This window comes from Phalacrocorax carbo, chromosome 16 (genome assembly GCF_963921805.1).
Source record: "Phalacrocorax carbo chromosome 16, bPhaCar2.1, whole genome shotgun sequence".
NCBI classification, from domain to species: domain Eukaryota; kingdom Metazoa; phylum Chordata; class Aves; order Suliformes; family Phalacrocoracidae; genus Phalacrocorax; species Phalacrocorax carbo.
Genome location: NC_087528.1, coordinates 2,107,483 through 2,132,310, shown reverse-complemented (window position 1 = coordinate 2,132,310; position 24,828 = coordinate 2,107,483). Strand labels below are relative to the sequence as shown.

At 50.8% G+C, this 24,828-nt stretch overlaps 1 protein-coding gene across 2 annotated transcripts in view; it reads right to left on the bottom strand.

The window, feature by feature from the left end:
* HID1 (HID1 domain containing) overlaps positions 1 to 23,938 on the bottom strand; it is a 33,929-nt gene extending 9,991 nt beyond the window's left edge. For both annotated transcript variants that reach the window (XM_064466920.1, XM_064466921.1), the window contains exons 1-11: positions 23,724 to 23,938; positions 15,067 to 15,216; positions 11,934 to 12,104; positions 9,065 to 9,178; positions 4,253 to 4,359; positions 3,653 to 3,769; positions 2,707 to 2,929; positions 2,249 to 2,305; positions 2,013 to 2,153; positions 1,512 to 1,602; positions 698 to 849 (exon numbers count right to left, since the gene is read on the bottom strand). In XM_064466920.1, the coding sequence (XP_064322990.1) occupies positions 698 to 849; positions 1,512 to 1,602; positions 2,013 to 2,153; positions 2,249 to 2,305; positions 2,707 to 2,929; positions 3,653 to 3,769; positions 4,253 to 4,359; positions 9,065 to 9,178; positions 11,934 to 12,104; positions 15,067 to 15,216; positions 23,724 to 23,789 (1,389 nt within the window). In that variant the 5' untranslated portion in view covers positions 23,790 to 23,938. The remainder of the gene's footprint in view (positions 1 to 697; positions 850 to 1,511; positions 1,603 to 2,012; positions 2,154 to 2,248; positions 2,306 to 2,706; positions 2,930 to 3,652; positions 3,770 to 4,252; positions 4,360 to 9,064; positions 9,179 to 11,933; positions 12,105 to 15,066; positions 15,217 to 23,723) is intronic.
* Between the last annotated feature and the right edge of the window lie 890 nt (positions 23,939 to 24,828).

The following is a 24,828-nucleotide window of genomic DNA, read 5'->3' as shown; positions in this document are numbered from 1 at the left end:
CACATAGGCTTCCCACCAGGAAGCCAGAAACATCTTCACCTCCAATGGATTTTGACTCTGAAACCTAATAATAGCTGCTTGAAATGCCACAGAACTAATCATTTCACATCTGATTTTAACGCAAACTTCTAATTCAAATGTTTGTCCTTTTTTTCTTAACTATACCCTCAGACACAGAAAGACTCAACTGCCTCGCAACCAGTTCAGACATTCCCAGTCTTCGCCTTCCCACCTCTAGCTGGCACGCCTGTAGAGAAGATCTGCAGTATAATGACAACAGAGAGATGATCTGAACAACTCTGGTTACTCGGGACAGAGCCAGCGATGCAGTCAGATCTCCTGCCTTCCCCACCTGCAATCAAGTCTGGTAGAGGCCATGCACCCGTCCCACTCATGCCAGTCCCAGAGTCCTTTAGAAACCAGTGAAGCACCATCCGGGATCCCGTTTCTTTGGGATCACCTCATGCAGATGGAACTGCACCTCATGCATGCACAGCCTGCCAGACACATCACCTCAGGTTACAGCGTGCAAAGATCCCACCAGTGCTTGGATGCATCCCACACACTTTCTAGCTACTCAGTGGGCTGGCAATCTAGGAAGGACGAGTATATTGAAGGAGGAAGGAGGACAATTATTTGTAGAGGTATGAAACAGGAGTTACGAGGGACAGAAAAGAACTGCTGGAGCTATACTCACTATGATGAGCAGATCTGCATGTGTCCCTGTGAAGACAGGGATGTCCATAGGCACTCGTACAGAATACGGCTTGTTCAGTCGAACCCCGAAGTTACGCTCCCCACTGAGAAGCAGGAGGATAAAAACTCCAATGTGCATCAAGCCCACTCGCGCTGCAGGGGAAAAGAAAGAAAAAAAACCACAACACAAAAACCCACATGTCACAGTGAGTCCAGTGGGCTCCTAAAGACAGAAGGGCAGTTAAGGAGAGAGGAGAAACACTATGGGACTGGAAGAAAAACCACAGAGACCAGACCAGCCTGATAAGGGACATCCCACACAGAGCTCCTTCCATTGCCAGTACCAGTGTTCTTTCCAAGCACATACACAGGGCCAATGTCAAGTCTCAGACAGATCATGCTTTTCTTCATTACGTTCCTGTTGTAAACCCATCACTGTAGTAGCAAAGATCTGATTACTTCTTTCCACTACTTGGTGATGGAGTTATGCCCAGTTTACACCCAAGGCAAGAGCAGACTGCTCATTTCTCCCTCTTGATGGGATCAGGGACACAGTTTTTGACATAAGGACTCAAAATGAGTCAACATATGCTTAAGGATCTCCCTTCCCTGCGTTGTGGTATAGACCATGTCCTGCTTCTAGTCTGTTACAAACATTAACACCCAGCTAACCGAACCATTCTGCTCTGTGCCTGCAAAAGGCCAGGAACCCACACAAGATGCTATCGCGTTTCAGCGATAGGGAGGATGCATCTTAAGAACATTCCAGCTCAAATGCCAAGCACACGTCATCCCGAATACTGGAAATAACTTACACTGGTCTGCTCTGGCATCATTGAGAAAATACAAGATTGGGACAAGGATGTCCAGAACGTCGCTGCTCTTCAGCACAAAGAAGAGGAATTTCTGGAAGAAAGGGGAGGATTTCAGACGATGGCAAGCATATTTGGTTTTCCGCACCATCCATAGGGCTCAGGCCAGGTAGCTTCAAGGTAATTAGCCTCTCAAGAACGTTAGAAAGGCTGGTGTATGCACAAGCTGTTCAACTCTAGCATTATTTGTAGAGTTATTATAACACCTGCTCCTGCATTTACCTCAAGCACTGACCTTCAGGATCTGCAGCCTCTCTCAGGTCTCCCTGGAGCCAGACCCCCCAGCCCACCCAGCAGGGAGCAGTGCTGCTGACCAGAGTACCACAGAGTCGCTGCTAACTACCTGCCCACGGCTCTTCACCAGGGCTTGGTCCAGCCAGAGCCACGCCAGGCTCTGGGCAATGGGCAAGGTGTGGCAAAGCTCAACAAAAAGCAGATCCACACCTTGTTGAAGTCACAGAGTTTCCAGAAGAGGACAAGGAGTTCCTGATGGAATTGGATCTTCTTGGCAGAGTTTGGCAGGTAGGTCTGGACCAGCGGGTTTGATAACAAGCGGGCCACTCCTTTCAAGATGAACTGGAAATCCTGCCAACAGACCAGGAAAGAGACTGTGGTGGCCCAGGGCTAATGCAATCAGCAGGAAATCGGACAGGCAATAGTTCAGGATAGGAGCACGTTACCTCCTCTCGGTGTATTCTTGAGAGGTAATTCACAAACAGATTGTCTGGTCCAGGAGGCTGTGTTCAAAGACAAGGAGTGAAATGCTTACTGGCAACAAGGCTGACTCAGGAAGTCAAAGTATAACCACTGGCTCTGGGGTCTAACACCTCTCGTTTCAGGATTCCTCTCTGAATGATCCAGTTCTAAATGCTAGGAGACAGAGCACCTCAGGAAACAGTAAAGTCAGAGGCTTTTCATCTACATGCTCCTGATTCAAGTCAGTGACCAAAACCTAGCAGTTTGGTCATCTACAGCTGTTTCGTGACCTACAGGAAAGAAGCAGGACTGGGCCAGAGAGAGCAGCCTGCATGGAGAGGAGTGTTGCTGGGCCCTACAGGTCAACATTCAACGCAAGCTGGTGTAAGAGAACCATAGGATGTTCAGGAGAGCAGAAAATACAGATCCCAGTGTCACTCACATCCACATCATCCATGGCCGTGCCAGTGGTTGTGCCATCCACAGTGGGACTTGAACTGGTGGAGCTGTCATAGTCCAAAGTGACGATCAGCACCTGGGCTGCCTCCTCCACCAGGGGCTCGCGATAGTCAGAGAAAAGCAGGTGATTGTAAGGAATCCCATAACCCACCGGGTCGTAGGCACAGACGACATTCAGGAGCGAGGTGAAGAGTGGGAGCGCATGTCTGGGGAGAAGAAAACATTCTCAGAAATTTGAGGAAGCAAAAGGTGCTGCCCTGGGGAGGGACAGGTATCTCTCTCCCCAAGAGTTTGGGGTCATGACAAATCACTAGCATCTTCTCTAACTGACCGAGCAGCCCCGAGACAAGAGCTGACACTCCAGCTCCCAGCTGGTCTCCTGGACTACAGCTGAGGCGGCCTTTTTCACCTGAAAAGATTTCCAGAGGAATCCCATGCAGCAATGTGAAAAAGGGGACAAGACCTCAAAGCTCTCTAGACTCTGGAAAGACAAAACTGTCTGCCTTCGGCCAGGGCTGTGCTCCTCCAGATTGAGCAACTCTAACCTGAGGAGCTGAAAGTCCCAAGGAGACAAAGTCACTAGAGGGCAGCAGTCACCCGCCACCAACACCACAAACCACCTGCTGCAGTGCCACACCACCACCCCCACCAGGGAACAGGACCCGCTATTTCCCAGAGGGCAGAGATCAGTCCTGCATCAGGCTCCAGAGAGCACCATGCTCAGTCTCTCCTTTTGCTGCCAAGGAACAATTCTCACTAAGCAGAGATGAGATAATGGGGCGTACATGACAGGCAAAAAGAAAAAAGACTTCAGCCCCTAGATGTTGGAGGTAGCAAGTCCTATGGTCCCCCATTATGAACACACTCCATAGAAGAGATTTGAAGGTGTTTCTCCCCCTGGCATCCAATCACCCACCCCTCACCCTCACCTGTTCTCTGTAGAGCAGAAGAACTGCACCCAGGGATTGGAGTTGCTGCTGTCCGAGGAGGGAGGCAGATACATGGCCTCAGAGAAACAGGTCAGCAGCAGCTTAAGCAGCTCTGTCCTGAAAGAAGGGAAGAGGAAGCCAAGGTCTGGAGTCATTCACGAGCAGGGACTGGGCACAGGAGGCACAGTCACCTACCACAGTACCACAGAAGTCCCATCTAAAAAGTCCTCCCCACAGAGAGCTAAGCCCATTTCACCTCTCAAGCAACACTGCTGTCACTGGTGCAAAGCTCAGCAGAATTGCGGCCTTATGTAAAAAAAATACAGTACAGAGCTCCTAGGCATTTTCAAAGTGGAAATGTTCTGCCAGTTCCTGTTGCAGACACTCAGACTCCCGTATCATACTACGAAAAAAATATTCAAAAAGGATAGCTGGGTTTGGTTTTTTCCCTGTGTTGCCAGTCCTGTTAGCTCAGAAAGGAGCAAGGAGAAGGCCCCTTGGTAATCAGACACCCGAGGAGGCAAGGATAGCCCATCTCCCTCAGATTCCCCCCCTCCTGAGCCCAGTTTCTTTCCACTCTGCCATTGCAGACCCCCTTACCTATTCAAGTCATGGATGTAGTTAGGCTGTGGAGAGTGAGCAAAGCCCACTCCTGCCTCCCAGATGTACTCACAGCTGTCGATGGAGTGGATATCTTCCGCTGTGTCCTGTGGGGAGAAATAAGAGGTGGGACCACAGAAAGGAAGAGCAAAGTTGACAGCGGTAGTGGTATCCAAGGCAGTTCAGTCACTCTTTTTAGCAACAGCAAAGACACCAGCAGAGAAGCATCCAAACACTCGGACTGTACATCCCAGCCCCACTCAGGCAGCACCCCGACAGAGTGCCTCTCATCTTCAACAGGTACTGAGCACCATGCAGAACGAGGCCCTTCCTCCAGCATCCTAAGGTGCAGTGCTAGCCACCTCCACTGGGAGGGGTCACCCAATGCCAAAGGATCCAAAATACACTCTGTTCTCTTTACTGGATGCATCACCACCACCATCTCCTCTCCTTTCCTCCAAATCTCATGAAACACAGCCCAGGTCAGGGCTTTTCCTTTGCAGATCAAGAGCACCACACAGGGGTTCAGTCCTGCTTGACACCTCGACTCTATCTCAGAGCACGTCATGTTGAGTTTACCCACATAAGTGACTCGCAGTGGCTGTGCCCAAAGGCGGGAAAAGCAGCAAATTATCCCTCCTTTATAATACAAGCAGATATGGCTGTGACTTGCTTTTCACAGGGTAAAGCAAGAAGGTGACTGCAAATACATTATTTCTAGTGAGAGCCCTTCCAGTCCCTTAACAGCTGCTGGCATGACTCTCAGACTCTCGCTTTGCAACCTGAGGAGATGAACCGCAGCATCATCTTTGTCATGGTCAGTCAGGTTCGGGCTGAAGCAGCTTTGCAGAGACAAGCAGCCATTGAAAACCACCTGCTGACCCTCCAGAAATGACCAGGAGCAAGCAGCCAGATGAATACGTTTGTATCAAGTGCACTTGGCACACTTTGGCTGTCTCTTTTCAGGGGTTTAATTAAGCAAATTCTGCCACCTCTCCGCACTTGGGGAAAGTGGATCAGAGGACTGTTTCTAATAGCTCTGGATTCCCATGGCATTACCTCCCTCCCTTCCTCCTTCCCACAAGGACACTGACCTCAGGACAGCAGGGCTTAAGGGCAACCAAGATGCACTTACCACCCCAGCCACGGCTTCCACAAAACCAGCATGTTGACAGCAGCTACTTCTGGCACAGAGGCAACTGCAGCTTCCTCCACAATCTGGGCTTTCCCTGCCTTGCTATTCACTTCCGACAGAGAGGCCAGAGCTCACCTGCCATCAGGTTTCTCACTAGGCTGCTCAGAACAACTCTTGCTCAGAATGGAGTACCCAAGACCTCCCTCCACAATCAAATCTAGAACATCTCCTGACAGGCACAGGCTTCATGGAGAAAAATGCAATTACATCCACAAACCTTCTTCTACCACGTGTGACTAAGCAGGAACACTAGGAGGAGACTCAGGGTACGCAGAGATGCGATGAGCAAGGCCAAGGCCCACTTGGAATTAAACCTGGCAAGGCACGTCAAAGATAACAAGAAGGGCTTCTTTAAATACATCAGCAGTATGTATCAGCTGTATGATACCAAGTATGGGCCCACTGCTGAACAAGGAAGGGGCCCTGGCGACACAGGATGTAGAGAAGGCAGTTACTGAATGCCTTCTTTGCCACGGTCTTTACTGCTAAGGTTGGCCCTCAGGCATCTCAGCCCCCAGAGAAGAGAGGAGAAATCTGGAGAAAGGAAGACTTAACATCAGTTGGGGAGGATTGGGTCAGAGATCACCTATGCAAACCAGACCCTCACAAATACATGGGCCCTGATGGGGTGCACCCACGAGTGCTGAGGGAGCCAGCAGATGTTCTTGCTGAGACACTCTCCATCGTCTTTGAAAGGTTGTGGAGGACAAGAGAGGTGCCCGAGGACTGGAGGACAGCAAGTGTCACTCCAATCTTCAGAAAGGGCAAGAAGGAGGACCTGGGAAACTATAGGCCAGTCAGCCTCACCTCCATCCATGGAAAGGTGATGGAGCAGTTCATCCTGGAGGTCATCTCCAGGCATGTAGAGGACAAGAAGGATATCAGAAACAGTCAACATGGATTTAGCAAAGGAATAGCATGCTTGACCAACCTGATAGCCTTCTGTGATGGTGCAACTGGCTGGGTCAATGAAGGGAGAGCAGTGGATGTTGTCTATCTTGACTTCAGTAAGGCATTAGACACTGTCTCCCACAGAATCCTCACAGGCAAGCTAAGGCAGTGTTGGTTGGATGAGTGGACAGTGAGCGAGATACAGAACTGGCTCAACAACAGAACTCAGAGGGTTGTGATCAATGGAGCAGAGTCTGGATGGAGGCCTGTCACTAGCGAAGTTCTCCAGGGGTCTGTGCTGGGCCCAGCCCTGTTCAACATATTCATCAATGACCTGGATGAAGGGACAGAGTGTAACCTCAGCAAGTCTGCTGCTGAGACCAAGCTGGGAGGAGCGGCTGATACACCAGCAGGCTGTGCTGCCATCCAACGAGACCGGGACAGGCCGGAGAGCTGGGCCCAGGGGAACCTGATGAGATTCAACAAGAGCAAGTGCAACGTCCTGCCCCTGGAGAGGAACAACCTCATGTACCAGCACAGGCTCGGGGCTGAACTACCAGAAAGTGGCTCTGCTGAGCAGGCCCTGGGGGTGCTGGGGGGCAGCGAGGTGACCCTGAGCCAGCACCGGGCCCTTGTGGCCAAGAAGGCCAGCAGTGTCCTGAGGTGCATTAAAAGGAGTGTGGCCAGCAGGCCGAGGGAGGCTACCCTCCCTCTCTACTCTGCCCTAGTGAGACCTCATTTGGAGTCCCGTGTCCAGTTTTGGGCCCCCCAGTTTAAGAAGGATGTGGAATTGCTTGAGCAAGTCCAGCAGAGACCTACCAAGATCATCAGGGGGCCGCAGCATCTCCCTTCTGAGGAAAGGCTGAGAGACCTGGGTTTGTTCAGCGTGGAGAAGAGAAGACTGAGGGGGGATTTAATCAATACCTATAAATATCTAAAGGGCGGGTGTCAGGGTGATGGGACTGGGCTCTTTTCAGTGGTGCCCAGTGATAGGACAAGGGGCAATGGGCACAAGCTGGAACACAGGAAATTCCACCTCAATATGAGAAAACACACTTCTTCCCTGTGCGGGTGCCAGAGCAGGGGCACAGGCTGCCCAGAGAGGCTGTGGGGTCCCTTCCCTGGAGACATTCACACCCCGCCTGGACGCAGTCCTGTGCCCCTGCTCTGGGGGTGCCTGCTCAAGCAGGGGGTTGGACAAGATTATCTCCAGAGGTCCCTTCCAACCCCTGCCATGCTGTGATTCTGTGAGACAGCATGTTACTAGCCATCATTATAGCAGTTGCCCAGGATTAAAAAAGTATGTGCCAATGTCTTCAAAGAGCTCAGCCTTTGCAAGTGATAAATCACAGATATGCAGGCACTGTGCATGACCGAGAGATCCCCAATTTCTAGCCATAATTCCAGGGCTGACTTCAATAGGAAGGCAAACAGCAAGAGAGTATGGGGCTCCTTTGCCTATTCCCTTCCAGCTCTGATGCTTCCTCTTTACTGAGTTCTGCTTCAGCAACTAACCACTACCATCCATATCTCTGGGGCCTATGCTGTTCTGCCATGAGCACGAGGTGGTCGTACTCATCTCTGCTCTTAACCTCAGCCAGGCCCAAGAGTGCAAGTCAGACTAGATCCAGGGAGGGCAGACAGCGAGGCACAGACCACAGAGGCTGAGGGCAGCAGACACACAGCTAACAGCATTCACAATCCCATCATCTAACTCAACTTGCCCAGAGGCCTGGAAAGCCAGGCTGGCTGCTGCCAAAGGAGAAGTCACAGGTGCAGTGGGGAGGGTGCTCTCCCAGGAAAAAATGTTGTCAGATCCACTTATGCAACCCATCCCAAGTGACAGCACAAGACCAGTCCATCTCTTTCAGCCACACTCCTACTTACTCTTAGCACATACCAATGTGGCTTTGACCCAGCCTTGCCCCTTCATCCCCAGGTGACAGATTTTAACCCTGTTTCTACTACCCAAAAACCTCAAGCAAGCAATTTAGTACTCAAGCTTGTCAGGAAATCTTGCAGCCATCAAATACAGAGTGGTTTAGCATGTTCATTTTTAATATACTTCATAGCTATACCAAAAAGGAGGGCTGTCGTCTTTGGTTTATAGACTGGACCTACAAGAAACACCACAGAATCAGTGGTGGACAGAGAGAGGGAGATGCACCAGAATCTGTCCTTAGCACACCTGGTAGGAGATCCCTGCTTCAGGGAGCTCCTCTGAAGTAAAAGACAGTCACCGTAAGGATCGGAACACATTTGTCTTTGCTGCAATGACACAAAAAGGGAGAGGAGGTGGAAAGACACAACAAAGACCATCTACTCATTCACATCACAGCACCTGCGATCAGACAAACAGCTGCTTCCTGCCCCAGACTGCACCAAATTGCCAGTGAAAGGAACCAGGTGCTAAAGGTCTCTGCTCTGATGGCAACAGAAGAGCAGTTGTTTGCCAGCGCAACCACCTTTTCCTGAGGGGCAAGCTGTAGTGCAGGGGGAAGTGCCAGCCACTCCAGCTGAGACTCACCCAGCTGCCTCAGAACACCTGTTTTAGAAGGCACAAACACCACAGAGTGAACCCCAAACCCTGATCAATTTTTGTCACTGTGGATTCAAGCTCAGCAGCTCCGTATGTTACTGTTTGCAGGAAACTGCTGGGGTTTTCCAGGGTACCCCCCACCACACAGCTAATCTTCCTCTGCAGATTATCTCATGACACAACTTACCACCGTGCTCCTCCGGTGGCTCTGCACAGTGAAATCAGGACAGAAGAGCAGATCTGCAACAGCAAGGAGCAACGACTCAGCCAGTGGCCGGGCATTTTCATCATCATCTTCTCCCTAAAATTGAGAAACAAGGAAGAGTATTGTCAGCCCAGGATTAGCAAAGAGCACACAGTCACACTAGTATAACACAGCAAGAGAAGATACACTCCCCAAGAATACGCAGGGAAGCAAGATGTTACAAAGGAACAAGAGGGAGAAACACAAAAAACCCAGCCGGTACAGGAAAGAAATTCCCCCCTGGAAGGAGATGACTGAATAGGAACAAGCTGTTTAATGACACCAAACTGAGCAGACAAAGGCCTAGAGATGTTGGGGAAACAGAAGAGTAGCACTGGACCTTGCCATGTGGAAATGCTTGACTTACTAAAGACAAAAGGAAAGGAAAACATTTACAAAGAGGGTTTTACAGCCATGAAGGAGGGCAGTTTAGATGGTGCATACAGACAGCAATAGGAAGAAGCCAGCCAGCAGCGATAAGGTGTAAAACCTCTCAAAGTCCTGCGTGGGCTGCCCAGAACAGGGAGTGACAGAACCAGGACAGGCTACGTATATCATGCAAGGGGCCACCTCAGCCTGCCAAGGCAGAGCAAGCATGAGAGCAGAGGGGATTTTGCCATCTCCAGTGTTCAAATCAATTACTCAAATCATGCATGGCTACTCCTCTGCAGCCGTTGCCACGGGAAACCTTGCCAGATCCTGCCTGTCAAAGAGCATCCTGAATGGGAGGCCTTCCCCACCACACACTGGTGCTGGAGGGAAAGGCAGGGAGCAGGAATGGCAGGAGCTTATCTATCTCAGGCAGGCCTCCGTCAGCCCGCGTACGACGCACGCCTCTTAAATCACAGCAGGCAGCTAAGAGAGATAATAGCCTGTGCGGCTCTGACGTCTGTCTGGGCAACAGCAGGAAAACTACCGTCAAACAGATCCCAGATGTAAGGAGAGGTCCAGGAGTTGGTGCCAGCACAGCAAAGATGCTTTTACTGGGGCTCGCAGTCAGAGATGACATGAAAGCGTTAGTGTCCAAGGGGATTCATTTTCCAAAAATGATCTTTGCTAACATCACCTCAGTTGCCAGAAGAAGTCCCTGCAGGCTCTGGGTACCACGTCATCCAAAATGGGTGACACACAACAAACTGATAGATGTGTACACAACACAGACCCCCTTACAGGAGAGGGGCGCCCCTCCCCCAGGAGCTCTGCCATCCATTACTGCACCACGAAGCAGGTGAAGGATAATAGCAGAGATATTTACTGATGGTCCAGGCACACCATCCTCTTCCCCTTCAGTTCCCAGGGAAGAATCAGACTTCAGACAGCAAAGCAGTTGCCCCTAGATTAGCATGACTCCAGCTTGCCCAGCATCTCAGGGCTTTATTTGTTACTCCCTGCCAGGCAGCATAGCCAACATTACAACTGCTTCTACATGTGGTTAAATGATGGAGCACAGTGAACCCTAACAGCTCCACCAACATTCAGGAGACAACACAGCAGGAGGGCTCCCAAACCCAGCACACATGCCCCAGGCTTGATCGCCTTGGGATGATCCCACTACTCCAAGGCTGAGAAACTCTCCTTCAACTACTGAACAAGGTGAAAAACCAGGTTGTAACAGCAGCCTGGCTGGATCAGAGCACCAGGCGCTCTGCATGTTCCTTCCCAAAACAAGCTCCTCCATTGTTAAGCGTCTCCAGCATTCCCTGGCCCCTGCAGGGATGGGAGGGTGGACAACCACCACCCTCCCCATCACACAGATCACACAGCACAGCAGGACTAGCAACTACTTCCCTTTCCACCATCCAGGACCTCCCCTTGAAGTGGCCTCAGGTGAAAGAGATTAGAGGTGACAGGCAGAGACAACACAGGGTACTGGGTTTGTACTGTACCAACCACCACCGATCCCTTATAACCTTCCCCAAAAACACTGCAACACTTAACATTCAGGGGAAACCACACTCCAGTACAGCCACGCTGACCTGCGGATTCAGACACTTGCAGAATTGCTCTCTATGCACAGAGCAGGCAGATGCTGAGGGAGCAAACAGGAAAATACCAAGCCTAACTCAACTGTGTTTTCAACACTGTTTCTCCTATTTGCAGGACAACCTAAAGCACTTTCACCCTGTTCCTCTGAGAGACACAAAAAGAGTACTACTGGGCCTGCTCTCCGGACAGAGAAACATAGGGAGGTTCAGAGACTCCCCTGGGGTTACGTACATCACTGACAGAGCCAGAAACAGTACCTAATTCTTTAACCACTCTTGCTCAGTTGTGGGCTTCACCTATGAGGCTAGGCTCCTGGTTAAAACTGTATCACTCAGCTCATAAGCAGGGTATTGAGTCATGATGCTGAGAGCTTCTCTGGCACTATTTGCTTTAAATGTGACACTAAAACCAGTGGAAACGACACCCTATTTCAGTTTGACTCAAATTTTAAATCAACTTTAGTTAATGGAATAAGGTCATTTCAGTTTAAGAAAGTCATTCAGCCTTTAGTACCACTCATGTTCATTTTGATTCACACCTACAGTTATACTGGAAAAGCCTTCCCTCACATACCAGTGCTCTCTTACAGCTACGCACCCGAGTGAAATACTGAGATGATGCAGCAACCTGCACTAAACAAAGCAGCTGAGGGTGAGAGGAAGAGCAGCAAGAATCAAAGGAAGGAAAAGAACTTAGAAGGTGCCACCTGATTTCTGACCAAATAGAAGTAACTAGAATAAAGTTGCTCCCAAAAGTATATAAGGGTTTCCTTGCTGCAGCCTCCCCTTCACCCTTCAGAAAGAAGAAAAAGTGCCAAACAACAGACCCCTCCTCGGCCAGCCCCAGGGACAGTTGACCAGAAGAAACCTCTCCAGTCTGGGTCCTCGAAGATGTAAGGCAAGATACGGGTGAGAAGACGGCAGCAGTTCAAGACAATTTGCCTCTCCTTCTCCGTGTGGCAGCCGCTCTCTGCTCCCTGCACCAGCTTCTCCACAGCCTGAAGAAAACAAAACCAAGGCAAGTAGCATTAGCCTGGACACAAGTTAGCAAGAGTTGGGCAGGTCTGTCCTGCTGGTGACACCCTCATATAGAATTATAAGCAGTACTTGGAGCCCATTTCCTCCGAGTCCAATGGCACAGGCACTGTTAGCATCACTGCAGAAATAGGGTTAATGATCTTAAACAGACCATGTTGAATTTCTACTGTCCCACTGCAAGAGACCTCACATGCCAGGGCTAATCCACACAGCACACATGTCGTGCCATGTGAGACAGCCAGCCACAGCATCAGAAGGCTCCTTCCAGCACTGTTCCATGACACCACACTCTGCAAAGAGCAGAACAATCAGCCGCACCAGGTACATGAGATGCAGGCAGAGCCAAGGCAGCAGCACTGTGCTGTGTGGTGTAAGGGCCTGGCAGGGGAAAACTGCACAGAAACACAAAGTCTGACAGATCCGTATGTGCTGCTGCGATTACGGCAAGGACTCCTGACCCAGGAGGCAGGAGCTAAGCTGCTGTCTGTAACTATTAAGTGACCCTGCGAACAGGACTGGTGCTCCAGAAAGAGCTTCTGGGCTGAGTCTCTGCAGTCCATCCAATCTCTGCTGAAACTGCCAATGGAGACAGTCACATTGGGTTTTTCAGAATAGGATGTGGGTCTCACCAGGCAGCAACCACAGCCCCAGGAGGCAGCGGCAGGAGGTTTCACCCGCAGCTGCACCCACTTGCTCTTACTCCCTGATCCCAAGGGGAAACAGAGGGGGAATGAAAGTCAAAACATTTACCAAGGATTCACCTTGCTGCTTTTTAATTCATGAGGTCATGTGTCCCTGCTTATTTTCATAGCAGACTGTCTGGGTCACTGACTCTGCTAGCCTGCGTCATTGCCTTAATGGGTATTTAAATGCTGTTTGTGTAGTCTCAGCCTGTCCACGCACTACTCTGTGACTGGGCTTAACTATTTTTTCAGGCACATTTATGACTCTGTACAGTCTGAGTCTCCAGCCATGATTGCAAATGACGTTTCAGCCATGCTGTTGTGCTCTCCACAAACATGTAGCACTGTGAAGTCCAGTGGCACACTCCACCTGGCACAGGTCAGGGCCCTCAGCCCGGCAAAAGCACTGCAGGAGTGTGCAGGCTCCTCTGACCCCGATATCCCAAGATCCAGGGCTCCTGGATAAACAGCCCAGCAGCGACCAGGTCTCCCAACACATCTGTTTCCAGTTGTGAGAGTAGCCCATATTTTATTTCTTGGTTTTGGGGGAAAGGACACAGAGACAAGAGAGTTTTATGGTTAGTAAAGGTCTCCCTTGGGAGTAAAGGACTCCTAAGGTGCTGATCACCAGAAGCCAGGAGGCAGCACTAGGGAAGATCCCAGAATGGTGGGGGTTGGAAGGGACCTCTGGAGATGCTCCAGCCCCCTGATGATCTTGGTAGGTCTCTGCTGGACTTGCTCAAGCAGTTCCACATACTTCTTAAACTGGGGGGCCCAAAACTGGACACGGGACTCCAAATGTGGTCTCACTAGGGCAGAGTAGAGGGGGAGGGTAGCCTCCCTCGGCCTGCTGGCCACACTCCTTTTAATGCACCCCAGGACACTGCTGGCCTTCTTGGCCACAAGGGCCCGGTGCTGGCTCAGGGTCACCTCGCTGCCCCCCAGCACCCCCAGGGCCTGCTCAGCAGAGCCACTTTCTGGTAGTTCAGCCCCGAGCCTGTGCTGGTGCGTGAGGTTGTTCCTCTCCAGGGGCAGGACGTTGCACTTGCTCTTGTTGAATCTCATCAGGTTCCCCTAGGCCCAGCTCTCCGGCCTGTCCCGGTCTCGTTGGATGGCAGCACAGCCTGCTGGTGTATCAGCTGCTCCTCCCAGCTTGGTCTCAGCAGCAGACTTGCTGAGGTTACACTCTGTCCCTTCATCCAGGTCATTGATGAATATGTTGAACAGGGCTGGGCCCAGCACAGACCCCTGGAGAACTTCGCTAGTGACAGGCCTCCATCCAGACTCTGCTCCATTGATCACAACCCTCTGAGTTCTGTTGTTGAGCCAGTTCTGTATCTCACTCACTGTCCACTCATCCAACCCACAATCCATTCCATTATTCCTCATTTTTGTATTCTTTCTCAAGTATCCCCTACAGGCATCTGTCTGACGCACAATTCCCAGAGGTGCCTTCACTATGATTCAGTAGGTCTCATTCACATTTTGTAGAGCAAGAAAGAAAACTAGGACAACAACAACGATTTAAAACTGGGAAAATGCCATTCAAAAAATGTTTCCAATGCTATGAATTCAAGTCCACTGTTTGCATGGCTCAAACCACAATCATTATTAACACCTGCACTTTCCCAGGTGGAGTAAGTCCCAGGCTGTTGCTCACCAGCTTGACAATTTGCCAGACCTGGCAGGGAGGGAACATGAGTCAATGTTCTTTGTGCTCCACAAAAGGACACGACACGACAACACCAGCAGCAGCATCAGGAATGTTCTGATATCACAGCAGAAGGAAGAAAAGTTAAGATCTCCCTCCAACTTCATCCAGGCACTTGTAGAGTGACAATCCCCACATCCCTCTGGGATCTATCCGCTTGAAGCCAGACTGGTGCATGGTGAGGAGCAGTTAGATGCAGACAGGGAATTGGATGAACCTGCCTCCCCACAAATATGCCACCTTGGTACGAAGTCCCCTAAGCGGGAAGCAGTTTTCACAGCAGGCAAGACCCAACAGGGCAGGGTGAAACACAAGAAGGGAAAAAGAGTAAAACAGCTCCAAAGTGAGCAAATGCCAGCTGTGGTCTGTGCTAAACCCAGCGAGGAAGGGCTGAGAGTTACCATCACGAGGAGACCAGGACAAGCAAGCAAAATAATACCTGTCTCCCCTTGGCAGCCACAGGACTACTGAACCAGGGACATCCCCCCACTAGCATAGCACCAAGGAATAAGACAGCACCAATCTTACCTTATAACACAAAGTCGCCAAGTTTGAAGGCGATTCTTCTCTCACTGCTCGGATCTCTGCAGCTGGTACAAGGGCAAAGACATCCTGCACTGAAGTGGCTGTGTCTGCCCAGAACTGGTCCCAAAAGGCATCATCTGTTGCCTCCACAGGCTGTGGAGAGACAAACATGGTTACAGATGCAGAGCTACCATTCTATGAGGTCCAAACATCAGCAATTATGCCTGGCTTGGGGACAGGACTGGGCACAGAAGAGTTTCAATAAAACACACTGGCACTGGTTTTGCACCTCAGCCTCTTTGTTACCAGGGTTTCGGCCAATTTGATGTCCCAAACAGAACATTCCCTCAGCAAGGGGGTGAGCAGCAAGGCATTTATGTGACCAGTCCCATCAGACTGGGACTCTCCAAGTCTTTCATGGAGTCACAACATACATGAGGCCTCCTGCTTGTAATACATGCCCAGGTTGTAGACAAGATCTTTGCCAACGCATGTGGGCCAGGCTGCTGTCATGCACTCCGTCACCTTCCGAGCAAGCCAAGGATGCCCAGGCGTGCACTGGAATTACTTCTGTTGTAAACAAAGTCTCGAGGAAGCAATCAGGGCCATCTCACATTAGGGCACGAACAGACCCACGGAACTGACAGACCCACCGCAAAGCACTTACGGACGCCACAGAATTGATCTTTCTGAATCAAATATTTATGGGGAACTGGACTCAGTGCAGCTGGTCACTGCCAAGGCTTTGTTCTTTAAAAGCACTAATGTGCAGTTTAAAGAGGGAGATGGAAGGAGGAGACAGATACCAAAAAAAGCAATCCATTTCAGACCTGCAGTTTGAGGAGCCTGCTCCCCATGCCTGGGAACACACCTCTCCCAGTTACCTTTTCTGGCTCTGCAGGTACAGACAACCCCCTCTTTTACCAGCACTGTTGTCCTTTTTTCACAGCAAGGGAACAAGGATTCTCCTCAAGCACACCTGGAAACCCCAGTGCTAGGGATGCTGGCCACGAGGATGGTCTGTTTGCCAGCCTGCAGCTGGAAAGATAGCTCTGTACAGCTGGCTGCAGAGTCCTGATGTTATTTCCCCCAGCTTCTTCCTGACAGCGTGGCATAAACTTAGAAACTTAGCCTGGGTGTCAGGTTCATGGCTGAACAAAGCAACCTGGACCTTGCTTTGCCCTTTATGACTTTGCAGAGCCAGAGAGCAGCGCTGGCCATTCAAGATGAAGCAAATTAAAATGTTGGCTCAGACACACTGGGCCAGCAGTGCCTCCAACCCTGTGGAAGCCTGGCAATGACCTGCCACTCCCCAAGAGGTAAAAATGCCAGCACTGTTTGCTGAACAAGAAGGCATCTCCATTACACAACATCTCAGGCATCCAAAGCCTGGCAGCTCTGAACAATCAGAAAAGACTTTTCAGCCAGCCTAAAACTGAGCACGGCTCTTCCCATCTAAATGTGGATACTTGCCAAAAGATAAGCATCACCCAGCCAAGCCTGGGAGCGCTCGCCCAGCCGAAGGGTCCTGCCACAGGGGTGGGATAAATACATGTGTATTTATGTTGAGCAGCGTGAAAGAGATGGATCCATTATTTCAGCCAAAAGAGGAAAAGGGAAGTGTTTCCAGAGGGGTTTCCCCAGCCATGCCGAGGCGTGGCGGCACACTCGGCAGGTCAGAACAGCCATTTACCAGAGCACCCCCAGCCCTTGGCTTGCAGCAAGGGGGAGCCTCCGGCCCGCAACGTACAGCAGCAATAAAGCAAACAGCAGCTCTCGCTAGCTGCAATCATTAGCACTGTGGGTGGGTTTACCACGTCAGATGGGAAAGGGGCAAGAATATGAACATGTGTTTAACTTAAACAGTTCCTGCCCACTCCCAGCTCTACTGTAGTAGGCAGAAAATTTGCCCAGCTCTATGCTGTTTCTAAATGCAGCCAAGACGCGACTTCAGGGAGAACAGCTCATTCACAGCTCTGACACCATTTCCCCCTTTGCTGTCACCTCCTGAATTAACAGCTACAGTCTGCAGAGCAGGTGACGTGTCACTACCAACCAAAGGCCAAAAAGTGAGAGGGCCAGGCAGGCAGCCCGTCTGCCCACCCCCAAACTGGTATAGCAGGTTACTGCCCTGCAGCTCTCTGCCTTAATGCTCCAGTGCCATAGAGGCTGCTTATCACTTGTCCTGGTCCTTCCAGCCATGCAATGAATCAGCCCAAGCGACTCCCCAGTCTTTAAAAACAAAACCAGAAAAACACCCACACGTGTTTAGGCATCTTGAACTCTGCTCTAGTGCTGAAACACTTCATTTTATCACCTGGCCACCAAAGCAAGTTCCCACCAAACCTCCTCCCAAGGGAAAATAAATTTTTTTCCCCAAATGGTTCAAGATCACAGCTCCTCAGAGGGGATCTGCAGGAACAGCCAAGTGTTTACAGCCTGCCTTTCAGCTTCCTGAGCATGTGAAGGAGCTGTGCTCTTTGTAACCTGGACATGAAATGCTTAAATGGAAGCAAAGCTATTTTGCAAATCTCATCTCTAATTACAATCCTCAAAAAGAGCCAAGTATTCGGAAATCTGATCTATGCAATGCATGAAACATCCTACACTTCCTACACCCCCTTTCAAACCACGTACCACAACCCCATGCATAATTGCCACATGTACCTACTGGCTGCCTGCCACAGCCACTCCCACCAACAACAGGGAGCAGCAATTGCTGCTAATTGGAGATCATGCATAAATAATGGCTTCACTCTCATCTAGAGGGGAAGGAGAAAACCATTTCCCTCCAGTAGACACAGATCCCTTTACCTCCCACTAGCCTGAGGCCTCCTCAGAGGTTGAACACAGCCGCTGTTTTACAGATGGTAACACAACAGCTAAGGTGGATTGAAGAACACAGCCTCCGACTAAAATTCCATGGAGGTAGAGAAGCATAGCAGCAATTACCCAAGCTGCAACACTGGATGCTGCGGCCACATTAGCGTCATGGCTGCCATCTTGGCAAGCAGATTACACTAAAACACCATTTCTTTCATTTTTAATAGCTGCAGCAAGTCAGCTCCTCATCCAACAGATGGTATCCCATGTACAATCCTGGGACACAGATTCAATACTGAGTCACTCACATCCCCACAGCCCCCCTGTTTTAATTAACAGTCTGGCATCATAAAACTACTCGATCCACGTAATATTCATCTCCCTGATAGAACATTACTGGATGATTTTAAGCTGATTGTATTCTGCACACAGCATCTCTGGGGATCTAAATATCCACTTCCTCATGCTGAGCTCACCCAACAACTTCCACCTAGCTCACAGAAGGGAAACACAGAGACCTAGAACAGTCTTGTTCACCAGCCATGGATATCTTCAACTGGAAATGTCGATTTAGTTACAAGCATTGGCACTGTACATGCTGCAGTAACAAATCCCACAGCATCACAGCTAGCCTTGCCAGCGTCTTAACCAGAAGAGCTCACAAGGAGCTGAATCCTCCCCAGCAATGCTGTGATCTGGGGCCACTTTGGATCCTCCAGATCAGCACAGATGTGTCCTCTCTTGGTGAGGAAGCTGCAGCACACAGACAAGAAAGAGCCTGATGTGCCTCCAACACAGTGTAGACAACCAGCTCTGCACCAGCGGTGCAATAAGAACGAGAACTTTGCTATTGCTGCAAGAATCAAGGGATCAGTAGCTCAACTCTACTCTGGAAACACGCCCGGCACATCTGGAGAGCAAAGGAACTTCCTGACCACCACACACACCCCGCTGCAGAGGCTGCTGAAGTTAGAGCTAAATGGAAAAGAGGTGCTGCTGCGTGAACCAAGCTCTCCACACCAAAGGGAAGAGATGACTGTAGCACAGAGTGATTGCTGAGCACACAGCAAACACAGATGACATCTCAGAGTGGGCACGGAGGGAGACTTTTGCCTTCAGTTCACCTGGGCAGGGTGTAAAGACCTCCCACCTACATACTGGCCACACAAAGGTGGAACCAGTCCTACCGGACACCACCAATCTTTATTTCCCAATATTTACAAATGTTGGGTTTCAGGTGTTTTAAAGCACACCATACACACATGCTATAGGAGTCAGAAAAGGTAGATGCTTGGTTTGCACACATCTTGCCAGTTACTGAACAGAGAATCACAGCCATGAACAGGCAATCCCCAGGCAAACAGGATACGTCACAGGAAACAGGAAAACAGAGCTGAGCTGACCATGTCCTATAAACAGGAAAAGGTCCCAAGGCAGAGTCTCTCCCCATTTGTGACTCTCCTCAGCCTGAGGCTAGTTCCACCTTCGCTTTCTCTTTCAGATACAATCCCTCACAAACTCAGGCAGGGTGAGCGTTTGCACCCTCCTCCCAGCCAAGAGCTCTCTGCACTTACACCTTTACATCAAATGCCCATTCCCAATAATTCCTCCAGCAGGACAGTCCTTAAACCAGTTCTGAGGTTGCTGCAAATTACCAGCAGAGAATCAAGGGGGCAAGCAGCCTCTAGTCTTGCTCATGGTATTCTCCTTTTATTTCTTGCCAACATGCCAACCAAGCATCCCATCAGCTGAGGTAGCGAGGTATTTAGGGTAGAGGCTCTCCTTTTTCTGGGACTGGACAGCAGGGCAGGGCCCTCGTCCCTCACCAGGGCTTCCAGCCAGTCCTATGCAAGCTCAGATAAGACATAGCAGATAAGACGCAACAGCAGCACGCTCCTTTCCACCCAAAATGAGGCAGAACTGTGGAGTGCGATGACCAGAGAGCCATTCACACAGCACTTGATTGAGCCCTAGGAGATGAGGCAACCCTGCAGGGCCAGCAGATTAGTTCGAGGCGATTCAGACACCTTTGTACCACCTGTTTGTGAGCCACTATGCAAAAGGAAAGTCCGAGGATAGAATATTCAAAACATTAACAACTAGCAAGATTTCATCCCTGCTGCCAAGGACAGCAGCTCCACACAGATTTCAGAGTAACAGTAAATTTTTCTGTAGGATCATTGTGGTCAGCAGTGCAGAATAAAGGAGAGGCTCCACAACAGTCCATCACCTGTGCTCCCACAGCAGAAACTGTGTTTCAAAGGAAACTGGAAGATGAGATTTCTGAAAGTCTAGCAAGGAAAGCCTAGGACAAAAGTCAGATGTATAAAGTGTTAGTTACAGCTTTGCTTTTAAGAAAACAGCTTTGCTTTTAATTAACCTGAGAGACTTAGATACTTGAATCAAGCTGGAATACTATCAGAAATAGGCTACCAGAAACCAACCTCCCTCTAAACATAAGGTGTCATTTTAACAGGCTTAAATGAACAGCCTGTTGTACTACTGCATTTGCACATCAGAGGAAAAGAAAGGACTGGAGCTTGCCCCTAGTGCTTGATCCTTCCTGCGTGTTTAAAAGCAGAGGCATAGCTAGCATTAAAATCTAACAACCTAGTTCACAAGATTCAAATTTCTTATCTTGCAGCCAGCTGCTTGCAGAAACCGTTTAATTGCCAACCGGCTGAGAAAAGAAAGCAAGTTTCCCCAGCAGTTAAGACTTCCAGCTTCAGTTCCCTGCTCTGCACTGACCAGCTGTCATACTCACAACCCATATTTCCCTTCACCTGTTAAGTAGGCAGCATTTTTATGGGCAATTTGGAAGGGCTCACACATTTTCTATGATAAAGCACACCTGTCTTATTATTGAAAGGGTGGGCCCTATCAATTTAAAGGTGTGCAGTGTAATGTAATGTATACATATCATAAAAAACCCTAAAGCCCATTTCTCCATGTATGATTATTAATGTATATCTGTAAGATAAGCCAATTCCTTCCTTCTGGTACTGCTGCCCTTTTTTAATCACTGAAATAATTCTGAAGTGATTTTTATTCTTTAATACTCTTACACCTTCAAAGTTTCTCTTTGGCAATTAAAAAAACCCCCATTAATTCAATTTCCTTTGTGTCCAGACTTGATTTGACTTTTGAGTTCTGGGCTCCACACGTGCTACAAGCATTCAAGTGTTATGTTCCTTACAGATTTTTGTCATTTTTTCAAACGTTCGCATGGGAACATTCATCTTTTTTAATTAACAAAAGCCTAGAGACTATAAGAACTTATTTTTCAGAAAAATCTAACTTCAGTGACAACTCTGAACCTTCACCAGTGAGCAAACAGTGCTTTCTGCTCAACTGATTCCTTCCATCGGAGCCTTAGGAAACACTGCATAGCGCACGGTTTCATGTTACCAATGATTTGACAAAAATCTATTTGTGCAGCTACCTCATGTCAGAGGAGAAGGCTGAAAAAAAAAAGAAAAGGAGACGCACTGCTGAGGAAGCAAAGCGTATTTTGAGCTAATAGCTTTGAAGCAGGGATTTGACCCTGTCCATTATTGTAGCCTGGGTTTGGATCCAGGGTCTCGTGGACTAGAAGGTTACATAGAGGTTGCTGCCAGTATGAGCTCAGAAGGCTCCAGGAGGGTCCAGTCACACATCCTGCAAGAGCAAACACCAGTGCCCTTCTACAGTATGTAAATATGGGAGTGTCAACACCCCACCCTTTTTCCACATGGCAGTTAGTCTCACCTCAACCACAAAGACATGAAATTAATCCATCCAAGAATAAAGTTTTTTCTCCTTCCTTTATTTGGGGCCTTAGTGAACCTACTTTCACTACACATGCTGATAAACTAGAGGAGGAGACCACTCTCTTCTTGGCCGGTGATACGAAGGATTGCCTCATACAGGCTTTTCTTTGTGGACAGCAGACTGAGAAGATCCCTATAGGCTTGATTTCCCCCCCCCACAATCTCACTTTATAAGCATGTTTCCAAGTAGAGGAACAACAGCCCAAATCTGAAGGCACTCTGAACTATTTGGCATCCAGAAGAGACTTTGGAAGAATCCCTTAAAACATTAATTCATCCACTTCTCTCTTTGCTGAGGGATGTTGTGGAACATCCACAATTGGAAATTTTTAAGAACATGTTCACAGAAGCCATTCCTGAGCAATGCCGATAGAAGCAATACTGCTTTAGAAATTATAAACATGACTTCTCAAAGGCTCTTCCAGCCTTACTTTCTATGATTCATCTTCCAGTCCTCGTCTGTGTCTCTTGAGTTTTCACACGGATTTTCTCCTATTACCCTTTACCCCTTTGCATCCATACTCTTCTGAATTCATTCCCCATTGTTAAATATCTTTCTGCCACCATCCCCAAGTTTTCCTAGCAGCTGTTATTCCCTCACCACCACAGGTAGCTCAGAACAGCAATTCTCCATTGTAGCTCAGAAGAACCTGAGATGAAATTTCTCAATAGAGCAAAATCCTTCTGTTCCTTAGACAAAAGGACAGTCTACTAGTTTTCTGCCAGTGGGCTGCTGGGCTCCCAAATTAAGACAAGAACCTTAATTAGCTCCCAGGACATAAGCAACATCTGTTAGACCTCTAGGCAACCACCCTGCCTATACACCATCCTGACTTCATTTCACTTAACTCCTTCTCTTCAGGCTGCAGAAATAAAGCAGTATTTCACAGGTCACAGATGTAAACTGCTTCTGCTTCTCACCCCAACAGCATGGCTGGCCAACAGGCCTTTCAATCTGCTACTACCCAAAACGAGGGCAAGATTCTCCCCTAATTATTTAGAGGGGGAAAAAAAAAAAATACAGAGAAGGGGGCACTGCCAAACCTTGTGATGATGTAAACCTGCAGTTGAATACATTAGGAGCTGTGGACATCCCTTACGACAGCAGCGTCCTGGTCTGCTACCACAGGACGCTGTTTAGCAAAGCGCAAGACGTCAGCGGCAGCGAGCGCCTCGCTGCCAGCACAGCCCAGCCGGACCTGACAGCCGCCCCGGGAACCCGCCGGTGCCCCGGGGCACGGCCCAGCCTCGCTGCCTCCCTCCTGCTCCCCCTCCTTAACCGCACAAGACCCGTGGAGACCAGCGACGTGGCAGCTGGGGCCAGCTTGCCCAGATCCCCCATCGGCTCCCCAGCCTCAGGGCAAGGCCTCACCTCCAGAGCCTGGACCACAGCCAGCCATGGCCGAAGCCCCTGGCCGCGGTGGCGGTGTTGTCACCTCCGCCCCGAGCCCTGCGGGTCCCCGGCACCGTGCAGCTCTGTCCCCACGCACAAGGCACCAGAGTCGGGCTGCGGGGACAGCGACCCGGCCCTCCCCTTCCCTCAGCCCCAGGGGTAGCTCGGGGCAGGCCCGGTGAGAAGGGCCTGTCAGCCGGCCCCGGGTGCCTCCGGGCATCCCCGGCCACCTCACAGCCGGAGGCGGCCGCGCCTCAGGGCAGGCGGGCGGCTCCCGACATGGCGGTCCCCCCTCACCTCACCCACCTCCCGACATAGCGGTGCCCGCCCTCACCTCACCCACCTCCCGACAAGGCGGCCCCCTCTTACCTCACCTCACCCACCTCCCGACAAGGCGGCCCCCTCTTACCTCACCTCACCCACCTCCCGACAAGGCGGCCCCCTCTTACCTCACCCTCACCCACCTCCCGACAAGGCGGCCCCCTCTTACCTCACCCTCACCCACCTCCCGACATGGCGCCCCCCGCCATCACCCACCTCCCGACATGGCGGCCCCCTCTTACCTCACCCTCACCCACCTCCCGACATGGCGCCCCCCCCCACCATCACCCACCTCCCGACATGGCGGCCCTCACCTGGGTCTTGGTGGTGAGCTGGATCACCGCCTTCCTGAAGTTGAGCTTGGAGTCGGCGCTGCCCATGGCGCGGCCCGGCTGCGGCCTGCCAGCCGCGGCGGGCAGGGCCGTCCCCTCACGCCGCCGATCCCGCCTTCCCTCCCCAGGCCGCCGCTGCCGCCGCCATCCCCCTTCCCCGTGCCGGTGACTCTCCCTGCCTGCCTGCCTCCTGTCAAACCCGGCCTCGCAGCTCCCGGCCCTCCCTCTCCTCCTCCCGCATCCCTTCCTCCGCCCACGGCCGCGGCTCCTCCTCCGCCGGCCCCGCCGCCAGCCCTCCATCCCTCCCCGCAGGCACCTTCCTCCTCCCCCCGCCTCCGCCTGCTACCCCTTCCCCACTTCACCCCTTCCCTCTCACCCTCGTCCTGGCAGCCCCTTCCCTCCGTCTGTCCCCTTTCCACCCGCCCCTCGCTCCCCATGGCCGCACTCCCCCTGCACCCTCCCTCATCTCCCCTCTCCTTGAGGGCCCAGGGCACAGCATTTCACCCTCCTCCTCTAGCCCTTCCTCGGTCTCCCATCTGGGTCTGGACTAGGCCCCCTCTGCCTTCTCTGCCCCTTGCCTTCCACAACAGCTCCCTTCTCTTCTTCCTCAACCTTTGCCTTCTCCCCCCCATCAGCTTCCTCTGCCCCATCTTGCCCCCTTCTCCCTCCCCTCTGCCCTTGAAGCCCCTTTGCTCAGCTGCTGTCAGACACAAGCCACACAACATCTCTGTCTGGCCGCCGCCGAAGAACCCGGCCGCTCTCGGCAGCCTGGCCCCAAGCCCGGCTGGTTTGGAGGCGCAGCAGGATTCCAGGGGGAACAGCTGGCTCCAGCCTCTCCCCAGTCCTGGGTTGAAAGGACCAGGAAGAAGCAGGCTGGTAATAAGTACCCTGTGCAAGCACCTTGTAACGAGCTCGTTGCATGCGGTGGCCCATTAACCCTAATGAAATTCTACCCACCTGCAAGGAGATGTTTTATAACCCCAGAGACTGGGAATTCAGGATTTGGCCCTCACTGAACACCTCAGAACAGCTGTTAGAGGCGATTCAGTGATGCCTTTGAAGCTATCGTCACGTTTTCTGCGCAGAG